The 21,782-nt window shown below is 39.5% G+C and overlaps 1 protein-coding gene across 1 annotated transcript; it reads left to right on the top strand.

Moving 5' to 3' along the window:
• The first annotated feature begins 5,635 nt into the window (after positions 1–5,635).
• Positions 5,636–7,064, top strand: LOC140932297 (uncharacterized). Its single transcript, XM_073381918.1, has one exon. It carries the CDS (start codon positions 5,636–5,638, stop codon positions 6,983–6,985), a length of 1,350 nt encoding a protein of 449 aa, XP_073238019.1. The 3' UTR covers positions 6,986–7,064.
• Positions 7,065–21,782: the final 14,718 nt, after the last annotated feature.

Raw genomic sequence — 21,782 nt, 5'->3', positions numbered from 1 at the left:
TCGACCTGCGAAGAACACGCTGGTTCTGATAAAAGTTTTGAGAATATAACCCTATGCCTTGATCAACTACCGCTTAAAATATAATTCACAAAGGGAAAGAGAACACTGAAAACCCTGGTTCTGAGATCGAGAAGCGAACATGCTACCTCAATGTAAATCGAGCTGCAAAGAACAAGCTGGTTCTGACAAAAATTTGAGCGTAAAACCCTATTTTTTAAAGCTGCTGCTTTAAACGCAATTTAGAAAGTAAACCAGAGCAATAATTGCCCTTTCAAACTAGAAATCGTATTAAAGCTTGCTCACCTGTTAGGTCCTCTTGAAGAGACAACGAACAGCTGCACAATGAATCACCCAATTTCGGACCACGAGTTGTAAACTGTGACAAGACCATGACGTCACCACCTAAATATGGGGTCCGCTTACTTACACCCAAAAAAGGTCAAAAATGCGAATTTTAGAGGGTTACGCAGAATTTGAGAGTTTTTGCCTACATTACGCGGCGTTATAATTCTGCCGCCGAGGCAACCTCGCTTCTTAGCTCGGTTGCCTTGTTGGCAATCAAGTTTGTCTATGTGTCATACATGTGAAATGATGGTTTTACAATAAAGATCAATTTGTTTACCATTTTCTCATTAAAGGCCCATGTTCACCCAAACGGCTTTGCGCGCTTGTGTTTTTGTTTTGAAACGATTCTTTTGTCAAATGCAGTGTTTTGATTGGCTTCCACTTTGAGGAGCGTTGCGTGACGATACTAAAAACGACTGCGAGGGAGACTACAATTGCAGCTTTTTTCACGCTTGACCGAAGCTTAGAGAGACAGTTTCAAAGAGGCCAGTAAGACTTTTAATTCTTTTCCAAATGGAGGAAGATATATCGCCGACTTCGTTAAATGTCACCGCAGAAAGCACCTCAAAATTTAAACTGGTAGTGAATGCATGTGGATGCCTTGTTGAGTCCGATGAACACACTGAAGGTCATAAATTACGAAACGTCTAAGCACCAGGTGAGGTTTTCCTGAAGCCCGATTCGACCGTGAAATGTTTTGATTCCTCAATCTATTATTTTGTGTTAATTCTTAGGAAGCTTTTAGGTATGTGTTCTCGAAAGAATAAGCGAGAAGTTGTGTTTGCAAGGCGCCGAATCAGCACTGCATACAGTCTGTAATCGCTGTATTACACTTTCTTTAGGTTTTGCTAAGGATTGGTTTGCTAATAAAGAGTTCTCGCTACTTTAGAGCCGGCTTTAATCGTGATACGCCAGACGATAAGTTTACGTTAAGGATATCACTCGCTTCATAGGTTAAATTAAATAAAGCATTGTTCATGTTACATTGACTCGCTTGTTTTGCTTTCAACTGATTTTAACGGGACCTTTGTTTACAATTGAACATTCGACGTAGAAGGAACTCGGCAAACACGCTGTCTGTAGAATTTACAGCCAAGAGTTTCTTTCCCATCTCTCCAGGGATTAAAAAGGCGGATTCACGGAGACGAATGTACTTCGGCGACCCCCGTCGACGCGGTCTTCCAACCATGCTTCCAACCGTTCGTTTCGATGGAGCCGCCATCGAAAGTGCTGCAGTGAAACAAACACTCACAGAAACAAAAAGGCTCGATACCATTCCAAAATATCCAAAAAGATGTAAAGAAAAATACCAAAAGAACTTGTTGAGACTTTCTTTTAAACCAGATTTAGCGAACTGTAGAAGATTAACAAAGATTGACTTTACACACTAAAGGCAGCGATTTTCAACTACGCGAAATGTTTTTTCGCGAGTACAGGGCGCGCAATGCATCTAGGGTGAACATGGGCCTTTAAGGCAGACTTATTATCCGTGTGACGGGAAACATCCGGCCAACGGATAACCCGTCCAGAAACCGATAAGGCTGATTTAGCAGCAGAACGGGAACGTCAGTTGACGGCGGCGCGCGCAAATCAAACAACTGGCTTGACCAATGGCAGAGCGGCAAACTGAGCACCGGAAGTCGTGTTTAGTCCTTTCCACGCGCTTTCCCGTCGTCAACTGACGTTCCCGTCCTGTTGCTAAATCAATGGGGAACTTAAGCAACGACGACGACGGACGGCAGTGAAAACGCCGCTAAAAAAAAAAAATGAATTTGCATTCTTTCAAACTTAATTGCGTCTATTTCGACCCGCTCAATATGTCAAATGCAGGCGACTTTTCCTGGAGTTGAATTCTTAAGAATTTTATTCAATTTCAAAAAGAGGAAGGAAAATTCGTCGTCGTCTGTCCACGTCCTCCATAAAACGTCAAATCATGAGGTTTCAGGTCGTAGTCGTGCAGTGGACGTCAAAGAAATGTACTAAAAAGCGTGATATACGTGCAGAGCTGTTCTTTTGATCATTACACCTATTGTTTTTTGAAGTTGTCGACGTCGTCGTTGTATTTGCTTAACCTCCCTAATCTATCTCTTGTGTGAAAACGGCCATTGTCAGACTGAGAACTGGTGAAAATTTCAACGATTTATGGAAAGACGCTCCCATCATGATATGATCTACGATCAAAATCTTCAATTAAATTCCCAAGCATATCCCTGAATGGTTAATACTCAAGCCAAACCCAGACCAAGTTTGCAGTGGAGGCTGTTCCTCTTTTCGGGTCTATCGGTACCTGTTATTTTCTGTTGTTTAGAAATCACAATTAAAGAATCCTCCCGCGAGGGGGAAGTTTGTTGTAATAGGAAGAAACTAAAAAAAATGAAATCAACTTTATTTTTCATTAAAATAGTATCAGTATATATAACCTTTGAAGCTTATAGATATCAACTGTTTGCGTTTGGGCTCCCTCTGCTCTTTCATTAAAAGGTTGTCGATTCGAAATTACACAGAACCCTTCGTTATCATGTTGAATATAATACGTCATCAGTTTGCTCGATGACGTCTTTTACCACTAAGATTATTTAAAGATGGAATCCATCAGGAAATTGAGTAATTTTCATTTTCAGTGGACGAAACCCTTGTACCAGAATATTTTAAGCCTTATTTTTACATAAGCTGGGATTCGTTTGTTCTTTTCGGGGGGAATATATTACATAACCCTCGAATCAACTGTCTAAAAAGCTGGGTGCAGCTTTGATTGTTTGAAGGGAAGAGCAGGGCTAATGAACACCTAATTAAAATGCGAGGGGATTAATTTATTTACTCCGAGAAGACCTGGGAACAAGGTTGTCAGTCACGAGTTTAAATATGCACGTTATTAAAGGCTTAGGCCGGTTCAGAAATTCACAGCAGGCATTTGGCCGAGGCTTTAAAGGGGCTATGTCACGAAACTGCGCATGCTTGGCAACAACGAGTCAACTTGAAAAGATTGGCCCAACTTTTTCAAGTTTCGCGGGACAATCTACTTAGCGAATTTATCGCCTTGAATCTTGGCCATCCAAGTATATTTTTCGCTCTCGACGGTTTTGTAATATAAAATAGTCTTTCTGCTTTCGTCTTAGTGCGTTTTTGTTCAGTGGTCCGATAATTACGGTCTAATTTCGATTAGATCTGTGAGCAGCGATGTCCACTCTCACGGCTATTTGCTGTCCTTGAGGTTAGGCTAACTCAATGTTACATTTTCGATTTCTGCTTAATAAAATTCTTTCTAAAGATTCCCCCTCTTGGAACAGTTAAGAAAGGATCGGAAAACATTTTTATCCGTTAACTTAGGCTTAGGCTAAACGTCGAACTTTTCATGAGACGAACCAAACTTAGTGAGTTAGGTTCATGATAACTTCGACGTCTGGCTCAGTTAAGTTCGTCTGATCGAGTTTGGATCGTCCAACACGTTCTATCCGTCTGCTTATGTCTTAGGATCGTCTCCGGGATAAGCGTCGAGCTTCCTATGCGACGAACTTCACTAACAAATAAAAATTCAAAATTTGTTTGATAATGTGTATTTAGCCCCTTTAAAATTGTTTTTTGGTGTGAATTCTGTTGATTGGTTCGAAGCGTCCTAAGTTCAACGTCTGACTCCCCCGTTTTGGCAAAACACATATTCTGTTACAAAGCGTCTTTTCTTCCATAGGTTTGGGTAAAATTTCCGTATAACTCCATACATTTATTATGCATGCAGCAATTTCATACTTTTTCTCACAAAGAGTTTAATATGAATAGAATCGAAACATGTATGCATCATAAATGTATGGGGTTATACGGAACAGTTGAAATAATCCCAAAAAATGTTGAAAGAGCGGAAGGTCGGTTATTCATTGTGGTTTCAGATCGTAAGGTCCTTATTATTGATGGCTTGGCGTGTCTGTATTTTACGTCTAACAAAGTGTTGCAATTCGCCACTTTAAATGCGAGAAGGAACTGGGCCGATTTAAAGTCTTCTGGGATCCGTTAAAGGAGAGGCACCCCTCCTGGAATCGTTACAGGAGAGGCGCCATGTAGCTTTTAATGGTTATGACTAGAATGGATATCCCAAAATCAGGTTGTCATTTTTGCTTAAAATACATGATAGGAGTCATAAGATAAGAAAGAAACGGAAGAAAACAGTGTGTAGTATGTAGTCCGAACAGGCATCATTTGATGTATAATCTTCATCCGTATGCTTTAAACCATCAGGGGCTAACTGCCGACACCGGCTAATTTTAACGTACTTAACATGGCATTGATTATCACATTTTATAAAATAACTGAGATAGTACGGGTGATCTGATTGGTCTAAAACCTATGGTTTATTATACCGGTAAACCCATAGAAAAAGGCATTCGGAACAAGAGCCGTAAACAAAACCGGCTATTGATCTGCAAACAACGATTTTAGAAAGGCTAAAAAACGGAACAAGTTACTTACCCAGCCCTTCTTAAATAGCATGGTTTACTTTTTAGCCGCATCTCTCAACATAGCATTAGCGGAGGGCTTTAGATTTGAGGACGACAACGGGTACGAGTACGAGATTTAACTTAAAGTTTTTGCGCGTGTTCTAAAACAAGAAAGCACCCGAAAGCAAAATGATAAAACTTCTCACATTTCATAACTTGTTCCCGCCACCACGACATTCTCGCTAAAACTCGTAGGGTTGACGTTGGGTGCCCCTGCAAGATCTACTGGTAAGAAATACGGAATCTAGTCCCTAGAATCTGTAACCCACAGCGTGGAATCTAGACTTTACAGCGGTCAAACGAGTGAAATTTGCAAAAATTAAGCGAAATACTTCAAAGTTAAGGTTGCTACTTTCACTATCGAAAGTTTAGGGTATTACCAACATCCTGTTAGTTTACTAAACTTTTTAAAAGTTTACTAAAAAAGTTCTAAGTGATTGAAAACCGATGCTGACGTTATTATCGGCGCCATTTTCAAACATGATTCTCTTTTAGCGAGAAGCGTTTTCAGCGAAAAAAGCTCAAAATTTTTAGAAAAATGGAAAGATAGTTATGTTGACTAACTGATTTATACATCTTTGCCCCTTTTTACGGCTCTAACTGGTAAATGAAATCCCAGCAATAAAAAACAAAAATAACCATTTAGACGTTTGACCGCGGTGGTAATCTAGACTGTCAAGACTGTCTTGCATTACACTACATGGCACCATTTATGAGATGCCAAAAATTAAATTTAATTAACATTTTCCTCTTCTCTTTTGTAGCAGTAGTCCATTGAAGAAAGCTATACAACTGACTAGACAATGGTTTTACGAAGTATTAGAACAGGTGTTCTCATCTGCCTTATTTTAGCCCTCTCCGCCATGGTGATACTCATATCACATGTGAACTCGGGAAGGGGAACTTCGCTACCTTGGTTCTACGAAACCTCCCAACTCTCAGCTAGCAACCACAGCACCACAAGACCTGTGACAAACAAAGAGATCTTAGGGACAACAAAGCACACCCCAGATACCTCAATAAGTGTGTTCGTGAGGATGTCTGGCAAACGACCAGATCACAGGCAACGTTATTTGTGTAACGTTTTCAGGACTTCCGTTCTCTTCTGGCCTCCTTCCTTTGGAAATTTAGTCGTAGGACTTGATGAAGAATCACAAGAGGATCATGAATTTGCCGAAAAATTAAAAACACTTGCCCAAAAATACTTTCCTGATCGTAGACTTGAATTCTTTTATGAGGCCCTTCCAAAGGACAAAGGAACTCTGGAGTTTCAAGGATCGCCTAAGACACCCGGTTATAACAGACAGCTTTGGAGCAGTTTTTTCATCGACCTACTTTCAAATGACACCGTTATTGCTTGGATGGACAGTGACTCAGCTTTTTTTACCCCAGTAACTAAGTCCACAATTTTTAATGGGACAAAGGTACGTGCCTTAGGCTCCGCCTGCACCTTCTACAGGAGCTGGGTATATAAATGGGCAGATACTACTAAACAGGCGCTAGGATTACCATTTGTCGCTGATTTTATGACGTATTTTCCGGTATATATGTACCGAGACACGGTCACTCACTGCAGAGAGCATATCCTAAAACATTTAAATACAAATAACTTTGAGGAGGCCTTCAGAAAGTTTTACACGACTTTTATCTCTCCAGTCAGCATCATCCTCTCTTATGCATGGTACTTTGAAAGAGATCGCTACGACTGGAATTTTGAAATGTGCGCTGACCTAACAGAATATAATAAAAGATTTCCAAGTGGCCACACCATTAGGCCCGAAGATATAGAAACTGTTCTTTCCGAGCCTCAAACAGGTTATCATGGTAACGCTGGGTTGGCTCTCAACGAAAATGTCTTTACCAGTTATTGCTTATCACACAAAGCAGCAGGAAATAATTTGGATATATGTTCTATTCATTCCGTGTCGGCAAGCGATAATTTACCCTTTTTCGTCCACGATCTTCAGGGAGGTCTTGATAAGCACCCATGTAAAGGTGACCTTACCAATACCTGTTTGCAAGTTCTAGAGCGACATTATAACCAAGTCGGACTTGAGATAAAACAAGGCCGTAAGCTAGAATGGAGCAGTTTAGAAACTGCCGATGCGCTTGCCAGCGAATTTGGTATAACATGTCCGCCGATTACAGTTTGAGAATCGAAGGTATACACAGTCGACGAGAAATTTCTGGAACTAATGAAGCGAGCTGGAACAGGTTCTTCATCTAATAGCGTTAACTAATTCACTTGGTTCGAAAAACCTACCTGAAAATCGGTCAAGCTTATTTTGTTACCATAATAGTTTAAAAAAACAGAATAAAATAAAAGAAGGTCAAGGAGGTCTTCCAAAAGTAAACACGAGTAATCCGAGTAAGAATTCATCAAAAATTTCGCCAGCATTCTAATAGTAACAGAATAGAACTTGCATCTCCCTTTCGTTCACCATAACAGTCACTGAACAATTTTTAGAACACAAAATCCACTACAGTTCGGTATAAGAAAATCCAGTTTATGTACATTACGTACATCATGATTGTTTTTTTGCAAGTACGGTAGTTTCTTAGAAGGATTATGATAAACCCGAATCGGAATGTTAACTAAACTGACAAAGACGAAGAAAAAAAGAGGAAGAGATAAATGATAATTTGATATAATTCTGCCAAAATATTGAAAGATGCTGATTGATGCCCGTTATAACGAGAATAAGAACAGACAATACAATTATGCCGTCGGAACCGAAAGGTGTGTCAATAAGTCCGTATGAGCTGGAGTTTGTCTAAGTCAAATGTCTGTAATTTTCGCCGGGGAGTTAGCAGTTGTCCACATTAGCAAGATGTCCGGTATCTGAAGAATTATGCACCTCGGGGAGAGGGTTTAATGCCACCGAGGCCGTCAGGTCCGAGGCAGATAACACACCTTCCAAGACTACCGGTAGTCTCTATTAGGGTCGTCACACAACTCTCCTCCCCACTAGCGGCCGTTAGTGGGGAGGAGCGTTACGCGACGACCCATCCTCGGAGAACCCAGACTAATTTTCCTCGTCAATGTTAAGTTCCCGTCTTCGTATGTCTGCTCCTCGGCAAATTCAGGTTATAAAGAGATCGGCTTTACCTGCTGTAACAACTTCCGCGAGCTTTCATTAAAAAAAAAAAACAGCCTTTAAGAGTTGGGATAGCTTAATCAAAGCTTTTGTTTTGTAGCCACGTGCAAACGGATGCAACAACTCCCAACATTGTTGGGCAAACAATGCTGGGAGGCATGTTGTGTCCGTTTGCACCTCGACAAACTTTTCGCAACAACTCCAACATCAAGCAACAACATGCCACAAAATGCAACAGGGTGCCGTGCAAATAGACGCAACATGTAACATCCAACAATGTTGGGAGTTGTTGGCTAACAACGTTGCGTCGACCGTTTGCACGGGTAGACCTCTTGAGCTTCTATGTTTTGTTTTGCTGTTGAAGAACTGTTTTGCTTTTTTTCATATATCCTAGAGAACGTTTTTATTTAAATATACGAAAAAACAACCGACAAGCTAAAACTGGGTGTGTATTCTGGTCAATTTAATGACTGAAAAAACTTACAACTTTCTTATTGTTTCCAGAGTCTAAAAAGCTTTTAGTTTAGTTTTATTTATTATTTTAAAATACTTACTTTTTTAAATTTAATTAAAAATAAGTTTTTCTTTTCACAGTAGCCCACGTTCGATAAATCAAAATTCTAACATGAGTCCGAAGCATTACGGCCAAAATTGAAAATTTTTCAGGACTCCATTGCCTCGCAATTCCCAGAAGAGACTTGAGCAAAAACAAAAGCTAGACTATGAGCAGTCTCTCTTTTTTCTTGGTCCGTCGAGCAAAACGTCCGAGACACGCAAATGACCACGCGTGTCACCGCTCAACGCTCTCGCAAGCGTGCATTCCCCTTACGAAATCTGAACACAAAGAGAGACTGCTCGCAGTCTAAACAAAAGCAAACAGCATATAGAAAAGTGTTGACCAGAAGGCCTCGGATTCATGTTAGAATTTTAATATATTGAACGTGGGTTATAATATTGGGTTATAAGATCAGCTTTGTTTGAATTATCAAAATTCATACTTGGCTTGCAGGTGGAGGCTGAGGGGAATAAAACATTAGAAATGAATTATTAATCATTGAATCCCGATTCGATTTCTTTTGTCATTCGCTTAAAAGCCGTCGCATGACGATTTAATCAACTAGATGACTGCGTGCTCCCTCGTAAGCCACTTTTCACATGAAGTCACAGCGGCCATATTGGTGTCCCAAAACAATGAAACGGTGGCCATGTTGCTGTCCCAAACCAATTCCTTTGGGAGTTGAACTCTTTTCTTATGCAAACGCTTTCTTTTGTCCCAATAAATTTGCATAGAGGCTGGCCACTTGAGTGAAAACACTCTACTGGCCCTATTTGGTCCCCAGGGAAATTCTCTAGGCCTTTTATACACCCTTGCAAACGAATTCGCTCTCTTCTCGCAAGTCTACTCCACAAGGGGAAAACAAGTTTTCCCACCCTCCTTCCCTTCGGCGGCTCTGGCAAATTTCCTGTGTAAGCTCACCTGCACCTTTTGCAAAATTTTTCACCCGTAACTTATCCATCAAGAGGCATAGGGTGCCTTTTATGCGAACATGAATTCGTTACTTTTGTTTGCTTGCTCGGAGCCATTGTATCAATTTTGGTAATTCGAAACTGAGTTCTTTGATACTATTAAATAATAATTGATAATGAATCGCAACTAATTCACATTCGCATAAAAGCCACCCTGTGCCTCTTGATGGATAAGTTATGGGTGAAATAATTTTCCCCGAGACAAGGGGTGCTACAGACTCATCCAAAAGACGGAGAATAATTGCCAGAAAACTTTATTAAGTTTTAGTGTAGCCAAATCTTGTCATAGAGACGGAAGGTTTCCGCAATGATTGTGACCTTGGGAGCCGTGTCCTTGTCGACGGCTGAGGTCTTTGGGCAAGCATGTCAGCCACTTTGGTGAGACTAAGGAACTTGTCTGTTTGAGTATAATACTTAGCGGTCAGAGTAGATTTCCAGCCGATGTGCGTTGAGATTTGTTCCATAGACGCGATTGAATCGTCATGCGGCGGCTTTTACGCGAATAGAATAACTGTAGAAAATAACCCGCTCCAGCTGCACTCGGCCTGTTCCCACGCAGACGTTCTTATTTTTACAAAAGCTCGGATTCCTCTGTTCTTTTGGGGGGGGGGGGGGGATATATTACATAACCCCCGAATCAACTGTCTGAAAAGCTGGATGCGGCTTTGATTGTTTGAAGGGAGGAGTGGGGCTAATGAACAGCTAATTTAAAATGCGAGGGGATTATGTATTACTATGCGAGGGGGATAAGTGACTTACAGTTGTGTTGGTTTTCTCATGACGTCACTAAAATTCAAACTACAAAATTATCGATCCTACTGAGATTTTACTTTCATGGTGTATTAGAGCAGCTGAAAACTAATTTTCAAACAAATTTTCGTTTCAAAAAGGTTCTTGGTTTTGTAATAGAGTACGCCTGGATTTCTAAGCTTTTGCGTGACGAAGCATTTACATGACGGCCAAGAGAGCTGTCATTTAGGTTAAAAAAGTGAATTTTTGCGAGGAATTTTGCTATCTAAACGGTTCAAGTATTAGAAAAAGTGTTACTTTAATGTTAATGAGTTCCTCTAGGAGTAAATTCACGCATTTGTAGCAAAACTCGGTAACAGATATTTCTGTGGGCTTCCGTCCGCCATGTTGGAGCTCATCCGGATGAGCTCCAGCATGGCGTCTCCATACAAAGCTCTATAAATTTGGATAAAACATTTCCTCAGATATCTCGTATACGAATTATTCCTTCGACCCAAATCTTGGCGAGGGTTTTTGTATATTTACCTCCTTTCACTTCTCAGATTCTGGACTTTATCTGTCGAATGGTTTTGATTTTTATTTTGATCTATTTTGAATGGCGTGGCACTGAAAACCAGCAATTAGCTTTCAAAAGAAAAAGTTCACAAATGTTTATTAGACTAAACACGGCGCTATAATTACTAAAATTAAACTGAGCTGCGTTTCTTTTGCGCCACATTCACGAATTTTCTTAGTTGTTGGTTCATCGATTTCCACAGCCAGAACGACAGTTCGAAATTGAACAGCGTCTTTAAAATTCTACGGTCCCACGAAAGTGTCGCTGTGATGGTAAGGTGTTCTGTTCTTTAACCAGTCATCCCAAACTCATCTACTCCATGAAGACGTGTAGTTGACCTCTTTGTGTTTTGTGGTATTCTTGCTTCATTCCTCGACTGAATTTCCTTGTCTGTTACAGTAGTGATCCCTCTCCCGGAATCTTCTTTGTCTGTAAACATGCCAGTCGGTCGAAAGATCCTCGGTGCGAAAATTGAAATTGTCAACTGCTTGCTCGATTTCTGGACCCGCAAATGAAGATTCCAATTGTTTCCCGAAAGCTCTTGCTGTACCGCCACTGAAGCTGCTTTAGTTTGAGTAATAAACGGCTCTACTTCTGGCTCTGAATCGCTCGAAACTGCTAGGCTCTTTAGGCTGTTTCTAGCATTCACTGCGAACAACTAATTTGAAATGCGACTTTGAAAAACTAACATAATTAAAAAGCCAAGAAACCTGTGAATGCCACCAGTGCCAGCATGGAGTGTTAAAAAACAAAAGACAGATGAACAATAGAGGCATTTTTCGTCAAAGTATTTTTGCATCCCTTGAGGAATCCTCGCCAATGTAAAACTAAGCCGTTTATCGGCCTTCAGCTCGTGGTTATGTGATTTATAACCCTTACTTACAGTTCGTCAAGCGTTCCTTCCCAACGCGGAAGGAACCTGGAAGAACGTCTGCGTGGAAGCCAGGGGCTACTGCATAATCAAACAAACTAGATAAGCTAGCTGTCAGTTATTTGAAGACAAAATGTCTAATTTTGACTTTAGAGATACCTTCCATTATTTTTGTGTGTATGTGTTTGTGTTTTTTTAGAAAGATTAAGAGTCGCGTTAACGGCCAACAGCAAACGTGAGATTTAAGTTAGGAAGTTCTCGAAATAGGAAATGACGAGCAGCTAAAATCGCTCAAAACAAATCTTATGGATAGCCGAATTGCGTGAATCTACCGATTTTCGTGAAGTTACGGTGAACAGTAAACAACACTCAAAAGCGAAAACATGGTCACCAAGTACAAACTCAAAACAAACATGGTACAAACTCGCATTTGCCGTACTTTAATGCACGACAATAATGTAAATTTATAGCAGAAGCTGATAAAGAAAGCAAGCTTGGTTAAATAAACGGTCCATTTGTCTATTGATCTATTGGTCTATAGCTAGTGCATGTTCGGCCGGTAAAATTCAACGTCGACTTCAGGTAAGTTTGTTCTTATTTCCAATTTTACCATGCAAAATTCGAACTTATTTGTTGCTGGAAGTATTCATCCAGATCACGAAATATTTAGTGACATTTCCACGGGGAGACAATTCTCTTTTGTGAGTTTTTCAGCGTCGTTACGTGCTCAATGTTTTCTCTTTTTTTTGGTTTAAATAACATTTATTGGTTACATCACTTCTAATGACAATACTTAAACTTACATGGAGGAAAAATAAAAACAATGTATAAGAGATAAAGGAAAAATACAATACAATACAGAGTTTGTCGATTGAAAACTCGAACCCTTCGATCGTAAATGAGATGTCTTCAGCCTATTTTATCACTAAGTAATCTTGATATTCATAATTCCTGTGAAGGCTTGCTGTTATATGCCATTTCATATGAAAAAAAGTCTCAGAATAGCAAGTAACATAACATCTGGTTTTCACAGTTATTAATTAGAGCTGAAACTACTGTGATTTCATTGTCATTGTCAAGTGATATTTATTTCTATTGCCCAAAAAATAATTTCATAACTAGGGGTTCCTTCCGGCAAGTGCCAACGAGGCGAATTCGTTTATCTTTTGTGAATTGTGCCTATTCAGATATTGCCGATATATTTTTTTTTCATAATTTTAGAGGTTTAAATGGATTCCACTATAGAAAAGGATGGCACCCAAATGTTAAACAATAAAAATGGAAGCGATGAAAAATGTTCGCAGAGCGCATGTTTTTGACTTTAAATTATCAAAGGAATTTTATTTGGTGTTTGGGATTTATTACAAAATTCAATCGAGTCGGGAATTATCTATAGGTAAAGGAAAATATCATTAAAAAAAATAATTTGACTTATTTTACTTGGTGTTCAACTCCTACGCATCAGCACTGATCAAACGACATCCTCTCCCGAAATGAGAAAATGATTTCTGTTGATTCATTCTCCTTGGTCTTGTTGAAGGAGAAAGTTGATTGAGGTGTTACGTTAGCCACTTGTGGCATTTGCTACGATGTATGTCTGTAGATGAGTTGTTGTAAGCGTTCTTGTTGATTGGTTTGAGTAATCTACTTCACTACTAGTAGGTTTGGTTCCTAAGTTAATTGATGATCGATAGCAAGTTTCTCCTGACATGAATTCGGTGCAAAGGAGATGTACCAATTTTGTGCATCTCCGCGGTAACACTTCTGTTCATGAAATATGTTTTATTAGAGCCTTTGGCAGATAACAAAGCCTTGTTTATATTTAGTATTTGTCCAATTTAACATTTTTGGCCTTAATCTGGTCTTCCTTCGATATTTACCAGGAAATGACTACCCTGCTTGTTTTTGACAGTTTTAAGCGTGTTTCTTTGAGTTTTTAACCGAATTCTTGGCAGTGGATAACTTTAAACTGAGCCGTCTGATTTCCGCCAATCAGCACGAAGCGGAAACGAGTGAAAAACACGTGCCAAGGGTAATGATGTCATAACTAATGTCATCTGAAGCATAAGTGATTATATAGGTGTTTTTGTAGTTAAAAAACTATTGTTCTAAATTCTTCCTTGTATTTTGAACTGCATTTTCAATTTACCCTTTGAGTTTGCGATCACGTTCGTGGTTAATTTATTGAAAAATTTTAGCCAATCATCTTCGATGAAGAAGCTTAATAAATTCTGTAAACTGACAACCATCTTAGATTTTCAAACTGTAATTTTAGTACCTTCATATCTGTTGATATGAAAAGTCTGTTTACTAATATATGCCTTGTAGTTCTTTCAGAAGTTTGCTGTTAAATTTTACTTTGGATTAAGCCTTCATATTTTTCAGCATGGTTCGTCACTGTCTTTGGAAAATGTCTGCGACTCCTGGTGCATGCATCAAACCGGGTTTAGTTCGGAGGTCGTTGTGCCACAAAGTAAATTTACCGAATTGTGTAGCTCGGCGGCCGTTTTGTCACAAAGTAAATCTACCGAGTTGTGTTGCTCGGCAGCCGTTGTGCCACAAAGTATATCAACCGAGATGTGAAGCTCGGCGGCGCCATTTGATCATGACTTGTGATATTTTCGGCACCGGACAAACGAACACTTTAACTCTATGTTATACTTTTTATCTCTATGTTAGAGTAGCGGCACTCTCTAGTCACTGAAATCAACACGCTCGACCAAATTACTGGAAAAGTTATTGACGCGAGCCGGACACACGTTCCATTGAAGGCTTTGACAGGGTTAGTGCGAAGTTAAAATTCAGATGTGAAAACTTTTTAAACAATAAATTCAATGTAATTAATTTTTTCAACAAGTTGATGACTGGATGCTCCTAAATATAACAGAGAAAATTATCCGAAGAAATGTTTTTGAAGAGGAAAAAGAATCCCAGGTTAAGAACTAATCGGCCTTTGAGAAACTGCGCCCTCGCGCCAGTAAAACAAAATGTTCCATCTATACGCACTGTGGCCAATGTCTCCTCCGATTACAAGCACTTGATACCGAGCCATACGATATCTTTTGAAAACGTTGTTATAATGATATACAGTTTAAATAGAGGTTTCGCTGTACGCAACCCTTACGTTCAAAATATGCCATAATCATATTTATCCATATCGCAACTACCCTTCCGCCTCAACTGCTACCTGTGTGCCTAACAAATATATCGAACGCACTCTCCTAAGCTCCGATTACATGTACTCCTCGTTATATTGTTCTCCTTGTTTTATATTGGCCAGTTAACTTAAGGTGATTCCCTAGTAAAAGAACCTAACATAGATTGTCGATGAAACTTGGTACACTGATGTAACAAGTCAAGAAGATGATAAAAAGGTAATAAAAAGTGGGGGTCACCGTGCTCGTTTTGACGTCACAATGCTCACAAATACGGCTATTTTGGACCCTTTAACAAAAACCGCGCGCAGCCCAAAACTAGACAAAAAGGAAAAATATTTTCAATGATGCATGTGGTAAGGCACAGAATTTGACCTTAATGTATTGTTTATCCACTTACGTAACAGAAAAATGCCCTTTAATGCCCTTGTTTTTACTTTACGCTCCAAAGTAGAATTAAATTGGACACGGGCTATTCGACACGTGATAGCTCAATCCGTAAAATTTAGTAAAATTGTCAAAAAACTGAACATAGATTTGTGCCAATTTTTTTCTCACCGAAAGGAAACACTGTCCTTATTAAAATCATGAAATAAAAAATGGGGGTCACCGTACTCGTTTTTGCGGTAGAGCTGCAGAACGTGCGCGCCAAATGCATTTTCCTTGATTTTTGAGAGAGGACTGGGACGAGTTTCAAAATAGAATGTATGCGAAAGGGGGAAGAAAGTATTAAAAAATCCGTTTTTACAGAATTTACATCGAGATATCACATTTAGGACACAATGTGATAAAGAAAGCGTTTAAATGAAAATCAAAGTGAATACGCACTAACATCCACTATCGAGGTTCTCCGTGAGGAAGTCGAACTCAGCAACACGCACGCTTACTGCTTACGTTATGCACATTCCCACCACATTGAGTCTCACCTCGGAAAAAAAACAACCGCAAGCAAAAATTGCAATAGAGTTTCTCTTCGGTCAACTTCATTTTAATGATGTTACTTCACATGCTCTTTTTTACGGAGGTTATCTTGTTATGCGCAGTAAGAGATGCGCAGTGCAAAACCTGGGAATCACCTTAAGCTTAATAGCGAAAACTTCGGTTGAAGAGTCATTTCGACAAAGCAATTATCTCGAAGATTTCACGCTAATGAGGGTAATGGATTCATGATAACCGTCACAAATATCGAGACATTCCATGTCCAATTAGCCCACTACGGTTTCCGTAATTGCTGTAATTGCTGTAGTTGGGGTAGTTAGTGCAGTTAGTGTAGTTAGCGTACACACTAACTACAGCAACTACACATACTACACCAACTGCACCAACTACAGTAACTACAGCAACTACACCAACTATACGTGCTACACTCACTACAGTAACTACACCAACTACACGAACTACAGCAATTAGTAACTAAACGAACAACACTAACTACACCGACTACACCAACTACATCAACTACACTAATTACACTAACTACACCAAACATTAACTTATCATACTACACCTAGTCATGAACTTTGTTCTACTATACTAAATACATCTCTATATTCGTGACGGTTATCATGAACCCATTACCCTAATGAGACTGTTTAACCAATCGGATCAGACGTACGTCAGCATTCGGTTTGCACTAAGCAGCTGGTTTCCTGGCTGATATAAAAATGGGTGTTACACTGATTTAGCAGAGAATTGTAAAATGGAAGTTGTGCTAACTGCGTGACATTGGACTAAAGAATAAAAAGGAGTCAATTGAACAAAGTAATCGTCTGTTTGTTGTGAGAACCAGCTAGTTCCCCAGAAAGGTTCTTCAACACAACTTCAAAACAACAACTTTGGCACATTGTAGGCTTTCACTTTTTAATTATTAAGAAGTGGTCCAGATAAGAACGATAGCAACAACGGCAACGAACATATTGGGATGCAAAAAAGGTGCTAACTTTTCTTTTGTCTTTACTTACTTCTGATTGGCTTAAACAGCAAAAGTTAAAAATACTTCATAAAGCAGTACATATATTCATCCTTACTTTCCAACCATCTTCCATATAACAAAATCTGGTCTCAGTTTGAATAACAAAGAAATCCTATGTGGGAACATGTAAAATTGTAAACTTTTCTTGGCTATTGTTTTCAACTCTCGTGATTGGTCAAAATCTTTTAACACAAAAAAACACCCTTTCAAAGTGGAGTGTAAATGCATTTTATTGCGTAAACGGCCTTCATGTAGGTTTCTACATTTTCTGTGTAAAAATGAGAACATTCCTATGTGGGGAAAGCACCGTTGCCGCATAACAAAGGAAATTGCTATCCACCTTACCGGGATCATTACTTAAGCAATAACAACATGGCTTGAAGCTTTGTTGGTAAATATGAGCAAGTTATTACTTATGTTTCATGGAAAATTCAATTGTATCAAAACTATAAACGTTGTAAAGAAAAGGATAGTTCAAATGAGGCCTTTGACTGCTGAAATTATAAACAATAATTAAATTTCGAGCAACAGCGTCATCAGGGATAAGAAAAATGTTTCGCGTGGTAATATACGTAAGAAAAAATTGGTGTAAAGTAAAATGTGTGAAAAGCGCAAGAATGGGGTGGAATGTATAAAAGGAATAAAAATATAAACTTGAATAAAATAGAAAGATCTAATGAGCAAGTGTCACAGGACAAAGAGTCTCTTGAAAGGCATAATGATTATAGTCTTTAAAACAAAAGGTCCGCAAATTCGTTGCATTCCACACGGGAGTTTTGGGCTGTCTCAACGTAAATCGAGCAGCAAAAAAACATGCCGGATGACAAAAACTCTCGAATAAATTCTAAAATAAAAGGTCCGCAAATACATTGCATTCCTCACAGGTGGTGAGGACTGGCTCAATGTAAATCGACCTGCGAAGAACACGCTGGTTCTGATAAAAGTTTTGAGAATATAACCCTATGCCTTGATCAACTACCGCTTAAAATATAATTCACAAAGGGAAAGAGAACACTGAAAACCCTGGTTCTGAGATCGAGAAGCGAACATGCTACCTCAATGTAAATCGAGCTGCAAAGAACAAGCTGGTTCTGACAAAAATTTGAGCGTAAAACCCTATTTTTTAAAGCTGCTGCTTTAAACGCAATTTAGAAAGTAAACCAGAGCAATAATTGCCCTTTCAAACTAGAAATCGTATTAAAGCTTGCTCACCTGTTAGGTCCTCTTGAAGAGACAACGAACAGCTGCACAATGAATCACCCAATTTCGGACCACGAGTTGTAAACTGTGACAAGACCATGACGTCACCACCTAAATATGGGGTCCGCTTACTTACACCCAAAAAAGGTCAAAAATGCGAATTTTAGAGGGTTACGCAGAATTTGAGAGTTTTTGCCTACATTACGCGGCGTTATAATTCTGCCGCCGAGGCAACCTCGCTTCTTAGCTCGGTTGCCTTGTTGGCAATCAAGTTTGTCTATGTGTCATACATGTGAAATGATGGTTTTACAATAAAGATCAATTTGTTTACCATTTTCTCATTAAAGGCCCATGTTCACCCAAACGGCTTTGCGCGCTTGTGTTTTTGTTTTGAAACGATTCTTTTGTCAAATGCAGTGTTTTGATTGGCTTCCACTTTGAGGAGCGTTGCGTGACGATACTAAAAACGACTGCGAGGGAGACTACAATTGCAGCTTTTTTCACGCTTGACCGAAGCTTAGAGAGACAGTTTCAAAGAGGCCAGTAAGACTTTTAATTCTTTTCCAAATGGAGGAAGATATATCGCCGACTTCGTTAAATGTCACCGCAGAAAGCACCTCAAAATTTAAACTGGTAGTGAATGCATGTGGATGCCTTGTTGAGTCCGATGAACACACTGAAGGTCATAAATTACGAAACGTCTAAGCACCAGGTGAGGTTTTCCTGAAGCCCGATTCGACCGTGAAATGTTTTGATTCCTCAATCTATTATTTTGTGTTAATTCTTAGGAAGCTTTTAGGTATGTGTTCTCGAAAGAATAAGCGAGAAGTTGTGTTTGCAAGGCGCCGAATCAGCACTGCATACAGTCTGTAATCGCTGTATTACACTTTCTTTAGGTTTTGCTAAGGATTGGTTTGCTAATAAAGAGTTCTCGCTACTTTAGAGCCGGCTTTAATCGTGATACGCCAGACGATAAGTTTACGTTAAGGATATCACTCGCTTCATAGGTTAAATTAAATAAAGCATTGTTCATGTTACATTGACTCGCTTGTTTTGCTTTCAACTGATTTTAACGGGACCTTTGTTTACAATTGAACATTCGACGTAGAAGGAACTCGGCAAACACGCTGTCTGTAGAATTTACAGCCAAGAGTTTCTTTCCCATCTCTCCAGGGATTAAAAAGGCGGATTCACGGAGACGAATGTACTTCGGCGACCCCCGTCGACGCGGTCTTCCAACCATGCTTCCAACCGTTCGTTTCGATGGAGCCGCCATCGAAAGTGCTGCAGTGAAACAAACACTCACAGAAACAAAAAGGCTCGATACCATTCCAAAATATCCAAAAAGATGTAAAGAAAAATACCAAAAGAACTTGTTGAGACTTTCTTTTAAACCAGATTTAGCGAACTGTAGAAGATTAACAAAGATTGACTTTACACACTAAAGGCAGCGATTTTCAACTACGCGAAATGTTTTTTCGCGAGTACAGGGCGCGCAATGCATCTAGGGTGAACATGGGCCTTTAAGGCAGACTTATTATCCGTGTGACGGGAAACATCCGGCCAACGGATAACCCGTCCAGAAACCGATAAGGCTGATTTAGCAGCAGAACGGGAACGTCAGTTGACGGCGGCGCGCGCAAATCAAACAACTGGCTTGACCAATGGCAGAGCGGCAAACTGAGCACCGGAAGTCGTGTTTAGTCCTTTCCACGCGCTTTCCCGTCGTCAACTGACGTTCCCGTCCTGTTGCTAAATCAATGGGGAACTTAAGCAACGACGACGACGGACGGCAGTGAAAACGCCGCTAAAAAAAAAAAATGAATTTGCATTCTTTCAAACTTAATTGCGTCTATTTCGACCCGCTCAATATGTCAAATGCAGGCGACTTTTCCTGGAGTTGAATTCTTAAGAATTTTATTCAATTTCAAAAAGAGGAAGGAAAATTCGTCGTCGTCTGTCCACGTCCTCCATAAAACGTCAAATCATGAGGTTTCAGGTCGTAGTCGTGCAGTGGACGTCAAAGAAATGTACTAAAAAGCGTGATATACGTGCAGAGCTGTTCTTTTGATCATTACACCTATTGTTTTTTGAAGTTGTCGACGTCGTCGTTGTATTTGCTTAACCTCCCTAATCTATCTCTTGTGTGAAAACGGCCATTGTCAGACTGAGAACTGGTGAAAATTTCAACGATTTATGGAAAGACGCTCCCATCATGATATGATCTACGATCAAAATCTTCAATTAAATTCCCAAGCATATCCCTGAATGGTTAATACTCAAGCCAAACCCAGACCAAGTTTGCAGTGGAGGCTGTTCCTCTTTTCGGGTCTATCGGTACCTGTTATTTTCTGTTGTTTAGAAATCACAATTAAAGAATCCTCCCGCGAGGGGGAAGTTTGTTGTAATAGGAAGAAACTAAAAAAAATGAAATCAACTTTATTTTTCATTAAAATAGTATCAGTATATATAACCTTTGAAGCTTATAGATATCAACTGTTTGCGTTTGGGCTCCCTCTGCTCTTTCATTAAAAGGTTGTCGATTCGAAATTACACAGAACCCTTCGTTATCATGTTGAATATAATACGTCATCAGTTTGCTCGATGACGTCTTTTACCACTAAGATTATTTAAAGATGGAATCCATCAGGAAATTGAGTAATTTTCATTTTCAGTGGACGAAACCCTTGTACCAGAATATTTTAAGCCTTATTTTTACATAAGCTGGGATTCGTTTGTTCTTTTCGGGGGGAATATATTACATAACCCTCGAATCAACTGTCTAAAAAGCTGGGTGCAGCTTTGATTGTTTGAAGGGAAGAGCAGGGCTAATGAACACCTAATTAAAATGCGAGGGGATTAATTTATTTACTCCGAGAAGACCTGGGAACAAGGTTGTCAGTCACGAGTTTAAATATGCACGTTATTAAAGGCTTAGGCCGGTTCAGAAATTCACAGCAGGCATTTGGCCGAGGCTTTAAAGGGGCTATGTCACGAAACTGCGCATGCTTGGCAACAACGAGTCAACTTGAAAAGATTGGCCCAACTTTTTCAAGTTTCGCGGGACAATCTACTTAGCGAATTTATCGCCTTGAATCTTGGCCATCCAAGTATATTTTTCGCTCTCGACGGTTTTGTAATATAAAATAGTCTTTCTGCTTTCGTCTTAGTGCGTTTTTGTTCAGTGGTCCGATAATTACGGTCTAATTTCGATTAGATCTGTGAGCAGCGATGTCCACTCTCACGGCTATTTGCTGTCCTTGAGGTTAGGCTAACTCAATGTTACATTTTCGATTTCTGCTTAATAAAATTCTTTCTAAAGATTCCCCCTCTTGGAACAGTTAAGAAAGGATCGGAAAACATTTTTATCCGTTAACTTAGGCTTAGGCTAAACGTCGAACTTTTCATGAGACGAACCAAACTTAGTGAGTTAGGTTCATGATAACTTCGACGTCTGGCTCAGTTAAGTTCGTCTGATCGAGTTTGGATCGTCCAACACGTTCTATCCGTCTGCTTATGTCTTAGGATCGTCTCCGGGATAAGCGTCGAGCTTCCTATGCGACGAACTTCACTAACAAATAAAAATTCAAAATTTGTTTGATAATGTGTATTTAGCCCCTTTAAAATTGTTTTTTGGTGTGAATTCTGTTGATTGGTTCGAAGCGTCCTAAGTTCAACGTCTGACTCCCCCGTTTTGGCAAAACACATATTCTGTTACAAAGCGTCTTTTCTTCCATAGGTTTGGGTAAAATTTCCGTATAACTCCATACATTTATTATGCATGCAGCAATTTCATACTTTTTCTCACAAAGAGTTTAATA

Source organism: Porites lutea, chromosome 3 (genome assembly GCF_958299795.1).
Source record: "Porites lutea chromosome 3, jaPorLute2.1, whole genome shotgun sequence".
Taxonomy (NCBI): domain Eukaryota; kingdom Metazoa; phylum Cnidaria; class Anthozoa; order Scleractinia; family Poritidae; genus Porites; species Porites lutea.
Note: the sequence above shows the minus strand (reverse complement) of the source record. Positions and strands in the feature narration are given on the sequence as shown.